This window comes from Xyrauchen texanus, chromosome 36 (genome assembly GCF_025860055.1).
Source record: "Xyrauchen texanus isolate HMW12.3.18 chromosome 36, RBS_HiC_50CHRs, whole genome shotgun sequence".
Lineage (NCBI taxonomy): Eukaryota > Metazoa > Chordata > Actinopteri > Cypriniformes > Catostomidae > Xyrauchen > Xyrauchen texanus.
Genome location: NC_068311.1, coordinates 11344514 through 11355571, shown reverse-complemented (window position 1 = coordinate 11355571; position 11058 = coordinate 11344514). Strand labels below are relative to the sequence as shown.

Sequence of the window (11058 nt, the reverse complement as noted above, 5' to 3'; positions counted from 1 at the left end):
AAATGTTGAAGTCCCTTCACGCCCGTATGTTAATCTTAACTCTTGCAGTAATTATTTAGTCATGCAGCCTGTGTTATTCAGTTGTGTGCTGAAAGTCAATCCATCCAAGAGACCCGCATCATGACCCTTTTAGCATGTATACGGGTAATGTTTTAGAAAAAAATAAGTAAACTCGCCCGCTTTGCAGCAAACATTTTTTTTTATCAAAACAGTCCCCTGATGTAGAGATTGATAAATTGAATAATAAATTAACAGGGAAGTAGAGATAAAGTACGAGGTCAAATAAATTAATAAGCTCAGCCTTTATTCAGTTTTTTAATGCCTGATAGAAAAGTATGTACACCTTTGTAGAGCAATACAATAGTTTAGGCAATTGCAGAATAGTCCCATTAGTCACAGATACACTTCAGAAAATAGAGTACTCAACTATTTCTGGGCTTAAAAAATACAAAAACCAAATCAATGCAGAACATTGTATCTCAAAAGGAATATTTAATGGTGTTTTTATGGTTCTTTTACGTCATTTTTGGAGCTTGACAGTAAAGAACATGACTAACACATAGTATTGGATTTGGATAGAGCTCGTCAAGCCGATACATCATCCCTAATTAAATGTGCGTTAAAAGGATAGTTCACCAAAAAAATTTAATTCCTCATGCCATTCCAGATGTGTGACTTTCTTCTGCTGAACACCAAGATTTTAAGAAGAATATTTCAGCTATGTAGGCCACACAATGCAATTGAATGGTATCAACTTCGTGCATATCGCCACCTACTGGGATGGAAGGAGAATTTATAGTAAAACATGACTTAAATATTGATCCGTTTCTCACCCACACCTATCATATCACTTCTGAAGATGTGGATTTATCCACTGGAGTTGTGTAGATTACTTTTATGCTGCCTTTTTGTACTTTTTTTTAAGAGCTTTAAAATGTTGGTACTCATTCACTTGCATTGTGAGGACCTACATAACTTATCTGTGAATAACTTTATAGTTTTTAATATGCTGGTAAGAAATGCTAGATATAAAAGTTGACAGTATAACGCCACAATGATGCTCTCATGGGAATACTAAGTTTAATGTAAGCACAATATCATCAAAGCACAGAGAGAGTAAGGATCTTTATAAAAACATATAGGACCATACAAGCTAACGCATGCTATGTATGTCTTTGCATCAAAGAGGCTACATGAATATACCTGAATGAATATGGAACACAATTGAGGTCATAATCACATCATGCTTTATGCTACTACTAATAAAGTTTTTTTCATCCATAACATACATAAAAAAATGCCCAAATCACAGTGCTTTGCATGATTTCAGTTGACGATGCATTTCACAGTGAAACTCCTTAATTAGCAATGCTTTTTTCTTCTGCATTATTTGAGTGCATTTTATGATATAATTGCTTAGCAATCCTGAAATCCTTGTTAGGCCTGCACTAAAGTCAACCGTAGATCTCCGCAAACCTCGAAAATATCAATTTCGTTCAGTTTTTTGTAACGATGATTGAAAGTGTGTGCTTGTTGGCCATTGACAAACACGTTGTAATGATGAGGATTGCAAGAGATGGTGACCTGAAACATATACAAAACTGAGAGTAAGATGTCTTATTACTTATTGTAACTTACTGTAATTTTCACAATGACAATTCTTAACAGCAACACTATAAAGTAGGCAACCATTATTAATGGAACATGTCCTGTTACAGTCTGTTCATTTGAATAAAAAATAGATTTTCAGGGATCATAAAGATGTGAATTGGTTTACCTGAAAAGGTTGCCCTTTTTGAAATGGCATGCCTCCAAACCGTTCCTCCGTTCCCCACTTCTCCATCTGATTGGTGTTGCGCACAACCACATTCTCATCGAAACGAACATTGTAGTGTAATGCAATCCCAGTTCTGTGGCGCAGGTTAAATGTTACTCTGATGGAGAAAGCAGAAAATCAAGGACAAATATGTTATAATGATCTTCATTTTGTGTCATTAATATTGACTGAAAAATAACAGAATATTTGTAAAAATGTATATGTTACTGAAGAGTTAATCTCTAATGTGTCAAACCTATTAGCGTTAGGATTAATCACTCCATGGATGACAATGTTTTTGCCAGGGTACATTCCTCCGTTGATGATGCTTTTGTATGGGATAGTCTGATTGTGGGTCAAAATAATAGACAGTATTTATAATAAAATATTATTTTCTATTGCAATATACTGTAGCATATTACATATTTGTAGAATACTAGTAAATAAGTATTATCTCTTCTAACACTTTACTGAAATACAAATGACTGAAATTTCATAATGCTGTGTGAGATACCCATTCAAACATTATTTAAAAACTGATATTCAAAAAAACTTAATTTAGGGGCCTGGGTAGCTCAGCGAATATTGACACTGACTACCACCAATCCAGGGTGTGCTGAGTGACTCCAGCCAGGTCTCCTATAAGAAACCAAATTGGACCAGTTGCTAGAGAGGGTAGAGTCACATGGGGTAACCACCTCATGGTCACGATTAGTGGTTCTCGCTCTCAATGGGGCATGTGGAAAGTTGTGCGTAGATCGTGGAGAGTAGCATGAGCCTCCAATGCTGTGAGTCTCCGCGGTGTCATGCACAGCGAGCCACGGGATAAGATACATGGATTGACGGTCTCAGAAGCGGAGGCAACTGGGACTTGTCCTCCACCACCCGGAATGATTTAAGTAACCGCATCACCATGAGGACCTACTAAGAGTAGAAATTGGGCATTCCAAAATTGGGAGAAAAGGGGATATATATATATATATATATTTTTTTTTTTTTTTTTTTAAAGGCTAAATTTAAAGTGACACTGGTTTTATGAACATGTTCAGCAATATCTAAAATATCTAACTAAATTATATGTGAGGACTGAATAAATTAAGCCACATCTGAGGTGCAAATGCCAATGCCATGGGACACAGCACCATCCCTATAATTAAATAATGTTGATAACAAAACATTTTCTTTGTCAGCAGACTTAAATTCTTATTTAAAGTGTAAGAGGAATACATGGAGAATAATGGAGGGAAGAAATGCAAGAGAAGAAGCTACGTGCCATAAAAGCATGATCCGAAGGGAAGGTCCATATCTGAGTGGCTCCTGAACCATAATGTTACATTTCCTAAAGGGACTTTTACAGTTAATATCATAAACAAATTTTCTTTGGCAAAATTTCAATCAAATTTAAGGGATAGTTCACCCAAGAATTATTGTAACAAAAATGCAATGAAAGTGAATAGTGACTGAAGCTGTCATTCTGCAAATATGTCCTTTTGCTTTCCAAAGAAGAAAGAAAATTATATATAACCTATATATCTCATAAAACCAGTCAACTGATTATCTTGTTTATATTTTATGTTCAATTCAGTAGAATATGAGAGTTGAAGAATTTCTAAGGCCTAAATCGTTTTGCAAGGCACAATACATACTGTACAATGTAAAAATAATAATTAATGTATGACTTTTCCCCTAAATGTGCTTTAAATGTGATGTAATTTGCTGTGGTGAGAACTGCTCTAACATAGGCAGCTGGAGCCGAATTTGAAGGGAACTGAAGGAAAAACATTGTTTTTATTAGTGTCACTTCTGTATATAGGAGAAACACAGTGTGATCTCACAACAGTGACTGAAAGATATGAGGAAATGCTTAATATGATCTCAAACAGTAGAGAACAGAAGATACTGCAATGTGCAATAACAACATTTATATAATACAGAACAACAATAAAATGATATATAATTAATTTATAAAGATAATTATTACTGTAAATATACAAGTGTAGTAAAACTATCTAAAACAAGAGCTGAATAAATCACATTGCAGACCATGAATTATTACCAAATAAAAAGGAAGTTATGTGCACTGGCATGACTTAGTGGATTTAGTTATATTAATTCATGAGCTCCTTTGTACACATGAGCCCCTTTGTGTTTGGTACAAGTCTTTGCCACACCAAACATGGAAAAACAAGTTTATTCATAGAGATTCTTAGTAATCAGTTCTTTCCTTGGTAGTAATTATCATTTGATGGAATACAGAATGTGTGGACAAAACTAAATTAAAGAACAACATGTTTCTTATTGGAAGAGTACATTAATGCCCACATAAGACAAAAAAGTTGCATAATGCCAGATCCATATATTTACAGGTTCTAAGAATAATCAAAGGGATCTTTGAACCAGCAATCTAATGAATTGTAGGATTCGTTATATGGTTTCTAGAAGCTTTTTCAACCTCAATGGAATCAGTTGTGGGTCTGTTAATGTTTGTAGAATAATAAAAGTAGGAATCTTTGAACTCTCAAGCGTAGGTCCCCATAAAGTTGTCACATGATTAGCATTTGATATCTTCAACTTACCCCACATCCTGGAGGTGCAGCATACTGAGGCTGTAAATAAAATGAATTGCAGTTGTTTAAGTCAGGAAAACTAAAGAGAAAATGGCATTTGTTTAAATGATACTATTAATTTTTTTGCATTGGCATTAGCAAACCTCCAACATATTCCTACCTGAAATACTGGTTGCACTTGAATATAACCCTGGAAAGATAATATACAAAGTGGCTTCAAAAGACGTTGTAATGTTATGCATGTCATTATACATGGTTTTGCTATCTCAACAGTGACATAGCACTTCGACTGAGCTGAACTCTGTCTTACTGTTATTGGGATGATAATACTTACTGGAAAACCTGGTTGAGGAGGCAAGTAGGGCTGCAAAGGAAAATGTTCATAATGTTCATTTATCATATTACTCTAATCCACAAAACATACATTTAAAAAATGGCATTAAAATATACAGTAACTCCAAAAAATTATTTTAACACTTTCTCCACACATAAAAATGTACAAATGTCTTTATATAACATTATATAACAAAATGTAATTTGTTTAAAAGAAATATGCGCAAACAAACTTTCAAAGCAAGTTAGGTTTCAAATGGTACTGCAACAGATATACTGTATGAAATTAAGACAAAAGATGAGAGATATAACAGGTGTAACTCTGCAGCTGAGTATTTCTGTTAGCTTTACAATTATTGTCAAAGATAGTGTAAAATAAGGAAGCGCACGATTTGAAAGGCGTCAAAGACTACTCAAACCTTGCATGCTTGGAAATTGTAACGTTGACCGCTTTGTTTTGTCGTAAGCTAGTGCGACAGTGTTAGAGACTCAAAATAACGGCATTTGAGTCATTCTATGAAACGGGTGCCAATTGGGTCCGCAACGTTTGATGATGCATGGCACAAAAAATGTTTCCAAAGCTTAAAGTTATTAAATCAAGCTTTCTTGTTAACATAATATATGATAAAAATACTATTCTTAAAGAGTAACATACTCTTGGTACTAATCATTTTAATCATAGCCAATTTCACATGTCCGTGTTGACCAACATGACATTTGCATCTAAAATATCACCAAATAAGTTATATATTTTTTTCAAACATTTATTATTTTCAGGATTTTATGTGTGTCCCTGTATATATAAGATATATTTATTCAAAATAAACCTTAATTTTTTGTAAATATTTTATGATTTGTGTGCGTGCCTCAGTTTGACTTACCACCCCGTCACACTAACTTGTTTTATCTATCAATAATGTACTGTTGCTTTAAATTACATTACAAAGTGGAAATGATATAATTTGAGCCTTGTAGCAACCAAGAACAAAAGCAGGCAAGTTCTGACATTCTTTTACTTTGTTTATTTGTTGCTTTTTCATGTTAGGCAGGGTACGTCAAGCTCAAACCAACCACCCCGTCATGCAAAATAGATAGGGAAAACTGTTTTTTATTAAATTTTTTACATTATTAATGCAAACTAATTATATTTCAGAGAGAAAATATGTTTTTTTGGAGGATTAACATATATTTCAAGTTGTAAGTTTTTTGTTTTTTTTAAAGTTTGTTCTTAATGAAAATTTTGAAAATTGCAAAGTGGAAATGGCACCTATTTGGTAGAATGACTCATTTGCATCTCGAATAAACGTGTTTATGAAGGTTTATACATGTGTAACATCGTATGTTCATTAAAAATGCGCTTCCTAGCAAGTACTCACACTAAACTCAATCGTCAGCTGCTAAATACCGGCTACGAGAGAGAGAGAGAGAGAGAGAGAGAGAGAGAGAGAGAGAGAGAGAGAGAGAGAGAGAGAGAGAGAGAGAGAGAGAGATGATTTTGACTCGTGCAGATTCTGATGTTTTAAGAGTATCCTCTATTCACGCCTCCAAATTTAAGATATAAGCAAACGAAATTTAAGACTTCTTGTAATTTATTTAAGATAGTTAAGACTTTTTAAAGCGTTAAATTTTAAAAAGTAAATGTATGACTTTTTAAGAATTTTTAAGGACCCGTGGATACCCTGACTTAATTAAAGTAATCGTAAAACTGGCACAAAATAAAAAAAATATCCAGTGCAATGAAATACATACATTTTTAAGTGCAGCTTAAGTATCCAAAACGTTCCAAATACTTTCTGGGGCATTGTATTGAGTCTTTTGCACTTTCTGTTTTCACATTCATAATATAACAATAACATTGATGTAATATGCTTAATAGTTGTAACGTGTATTTTTGTCCTCACCGCAGGTTCCTGGAAACTAATAGAATTCAGTTCCACCATTCCATCCACAAAGATGGTGTCCACCCGAGTGAATGGAATACGGTGTATGAAGTCCATGAAGTGTCTCCCATTTGTGCTTATCTAGAGAGAACCATTGTAAAAATCAGTAAATAAAGAGAAATACTTCTCTAATAATTAATAATTGATAACCTGCTGTGGACTTACCCTACTCAGAGGCTATAAAGAAACAGAAATACAAATCTGAAAGTGAATGAATAACCTTGTATGAATCCATGGTGACAAGGATCTGGAGGGTGAATTGTTGGCCTGAGGGGAAGGGAGTTTCATACTTCCGTTCTTCAGAGCCCCAACAATCATTTTGATTCGTATTGTGCACTACATAGCCAGAGCCACCCTCAAAGCGTGGGTTAAAATGCAAAGCAATGTCTGCTTTGGGATGGGAACCACACTGAAGATTTACATGAAATCTGGAAAACACAATGAAAGAGAGAGAGAGAGAGAGAGAGAGAGAGAGAGAGAGAGAGAGAGAGAGAGAGAATTATAGCTGTAACAAGTATTGTGCAATGATAAATAGTTTACATTGACTATAATTCTACAGTATCTCTTAGTCCTGTGCAATGCAGCTCATACATAATCAGAAAGCGTTTGCTTTGACACACTTCTGGTGCTTACATTAAAGGAAAATGAAAAAATATATATTTTGTAAGCATGTTGTGTTAGGTAACCTAAAAACGTGCATCAAGTGATTACCTAATTAACTGTTTTTTTAAATATGACTAAATTAGGTGACACCAACAAATGTGCAGTAAGAGTAACATCAAGTAGAAATAGGTCATTATTGCAGGTTACTACTGTTTACAGTGTACAGAAGAGCAAAGAAACAAGGTATTCACCTATTACATATATCCATAATCTATCCTAAAACTTTGTTTTAACAATACAAATTTGTACTCACCTGTTAGCCCTTGGCAAAACCCGTCCACTTACGGTAATACTCTTGCCATTCTGCAAGCCTCCTTGGATTAAACACGTGAATGGGATTCTCTGAAATAAATGCAAGTGCCTTAAAACAAAACCGTTATTATTTATAAATAAAGTTATTATAAATCCTTAAATATGCAGACTATTAAAGAAAAAAATGCTAGAAGTTAATTTAATTTAATTTGTAAGTAGACACTGCTACATTATTTTTGTTGAATGTGAACTCTATTTTTCTGGGACCCATTTTATTTTTTCTAATGTTATGTTGTAATTATTGATTTGAACTAAACAACAACAACAACAACAATATATTTGTGTAGAGCAGTGTTTCCCAACCACTACCGCGGCACACAAGTGAAAATGATCAAATACCACAAAATAAATAAATGCATGAAATTAAATAATAATTTCAGGGATCCAAACTCCTCACCTTTCGGAGACATTCTCCGTTTTGAAACCATAATTGGTCACTTTTGTGATAGTGAAGAGCGATGATTAATGTGCAAAAGTGAGTGATATTTATACGCGTTAATGTACTTTCATGACTCACGTCAGCGCTGCAGAATACATTGAAGTCTATGAGGTGACGTCACTTTACACCAAAGTGTTTTTCACACGCACGTTTTTGTTTCACCAATAATGTCTTAAAATAATGTTTTTAAAAATATTTTAAAACTGTCCAAATTTGATCAAACGTTATTTTAATTTAATGTTACCTTATCGTTTACGAATATCAGAGACCCCCAGTTATTGAACTAATTAAAATTCACCAAGAAAACGCTTAGACTTGAACATAAACGAGTCATTTTATTACTTTCTTCTATCAAAGAAACTCTCTTCCAAATACATGTTTTCAATGTTTATTGCCACTTTTTAACGTGGCTAACTCGTAAAATCGCCACTGTGTGACGCTTTCTGCAAATCTGGCGAGGCGGTGCTTGACGCTGGGTTCAGCCTCCAGAACCAAATTAAAACTGCCACGAGAAGTCGTCTATCCGAGACAAAGACAAAAAAATATAATGACAATTTCCTCAGCTTCCCTTGATGCGTTTGATTACGCACATGCGAGTTTAAGTCGATGCGGACAGGAGGATGGTTTGAGTTGTCGATTGAGTTCTGTTCAGTTCATTTTTTACGTGTTTTGTTCATATTTTAATCGTATTTGTTTTTTTGTAATAATGCGTTGTTCATATGCCTCTGCTTTGTGTAGAAAATGTATATATAATCTGCTATATGCTCGTCCTGTAAATTCATGACTAAGAATGAAAATAAAAGCTATTAAATGTCTTATTATCATTAAAATATGACAATTAAAATGACGGGTAATAATAGATTATGACGGAATTTGTATGACCCTATCAATCTACTTTTTTTTTGTTTTACTTTTTGCATAACCGAATTTCAAACATTAGGCTACAATTAAACACGCTACTAAGACGGACAGAAAACATGGACAAGTTCTTGAAAAGGAAAAATATTGACGATGGTTTGCCAATGTGGGATAGTGGGGTGTTCCGAAGAATTTTTTAGTCGTAAAAAGTGTGCCGTGGCAGAAAAGTTTTTGCATTTTCGTTTTGAAGATTGATTCCTAAAAAATAAAATATAAAAAATAAATATAGGCTAAGTTTAATTTGGCGTTATATCCTGTTGTTTGAGTTTACGTTTGCCCAAATGCCCAAAGTCACGTCGCCCAAATATAACCACAGCACTATTAGTGATTTACTGAAATTATGCATTAAAAGAGGCTGCAAGAAAGATAAATATCCTACAGATAAATGAGACGTGTCACTTACCGGGCTGTAAATCGGCTGTTGCTGATAAAATGCCATAGTTCTTTTCTACAGTGTTTCTCAAGCAATATGATGATATGATCACCTTGAAAAAGCAAGATGCAAAGAGCATACGGAAACGGTTAAAGAAGAACCGCCCCCCAAAAAATAATAATGTAGGTTTCGATTTCTACATGTCATAGGCCTATGTTGTTGTGATATCGTGGTCCATGGTACAGTATATTTAGACAACCTATTTTTTTTTTTTTTTTTTTTACTTTCAACTGTTTTTCAGAGTACGCAAACTGCTTCAGATTTTCAACAATAACCAGTTTTAAGCATATTCGATATAATTGTGCGACGAGTTGAGTTAAAGCAGAGATTATTTAGCAGATGGGACACTTCTATTAAAATGAATGGCAGCTGGCGTCTCTCGGAGTCGGCGTTGCTGCGCGTCTTGGGCGTCAGAGGAAAGATCAAGGGCAGGCAACATTATGGTAATGAGCTTTGACGCGGTTCGCTGGTAACCTGGAGTACATACAGGTGAAACTCGAAAAATTAGAATATCGTGCAAAAGTTCATTAATTTCAGTAATTCAACTTAAAAGGTGAAACTAATATATTATATAGACTATAATATATTATAAGCAAAGTAAGATATTTCAAGCCTTTATTTGATATAAGTTTTATGATTATGGCTTACAGCTTATGAAAACCCCAAATTCAGAATCTCAGAAAATTAGAATATTACATGAAATCAATAAAAAAAAGGATTTTAAATACAGAAATGTCGGCCCTCTGAAAAGTATAATCATGCATATGTACTCAGTACTTGGTTTGGGCCCCTTTTGCATTAATTACTGCCTCAATGCGGCGTGGCATGGATGCTATCAGCCTGTGGCACTGCTGAGGTGTTATGGAAAACCAAGATGCTTCAATAGCGGCCTTCAGCTCTTCTGCATTGTTTGGTCTCATGTCTCTCATCTTTCTCTTGGCAATGCCCCATAGATTCTCTATAGGGTTCAGGTCAGGCGAGTTTGCTGGCCAATCAAGCACAGTAATACCATGGTCATTGAACCAGGTTTTGGTACTTTTGGCAGTGTGGGCAGGTGCCAAGTCCTGCTGGAAAATTAAGTCAGCATCTCCATAAAGCTTGTCTGCTGAAGGAAGCATGAAGTGCTCTAAAATGTCCCAGTAGACGGCTGCGTTGACTCTAGACTTAATAAAGCACAGTGGACCAACACCAGCTGATGACATGGCTCCCCAAACCAACACAGACTGTGGAAACTTCACACTGGACTTCAAGCATCTTGGATTGTGTGCCTCTCCATTCTTCCTCCAGACTCTAGGACCTTGGTTTCCAAATGAGATGCAAAATTTGCTCTCATCAGAAAAGAGGACTTTGGACCACTGAGCAACAGACCAGTTCTTTTTTTCTTTAGCCCAGGTAAGACGCTTCTGACGACATTTGAAGCCCATGTCCAGGACCCGTCTGTGTGTGGTGGCTCTTGATGCAGTACCTCCAGCCTCAGTCCACTCCTTGTGAAGCTCCCCCACACATTTGAATGGCCTTTTCCTGACAATCCTCTCCAGGCTACAGTCATCCCTGCTGCTTGTGCACCTTTTTCTTCCACACTTTTCCCTTCCACTTAACTTTCTATTAATGTGCTTTGATACAGCACTTTGAGAACA

General features: G+C 35.1%; 1 protein-coding gene across 1 annotated transcript; it reads right to left on the bottom strand.

Annotated features, from left to right (window-relative positions):
- Positions 1–305: 305 nt before the first annotated feature.
- LOC127630027 (galectin-9-like) lies at positions 306–9485 on the bottom strand. The gene is made up of 10 exons (XM_052107400.1): positions 9392–9485; positions 7573–7661; positions 6877–7084; positions 6618–6737; positions 4718–4747; positions 4544–4573; positions 4393–4422; positions 2073–2161; positions 1778–1934; positions 306–1584 (listed from the first exon to the last, which is right to left on the bottom strand). The coding sequence occupies exons 1-10, from the start codon at positions 9425–9427 to the stop codon at positions 1438–1440; spliced, it is 936 nt and encodes a 311-aa protein (XP_051963360.1). The 5' UTR covers positions 9428–9485; the 3' UTR covers positions 306–1437.
- Between the last annotated feature and the right edge of the window lie 1573 nt (positions 9486–11058).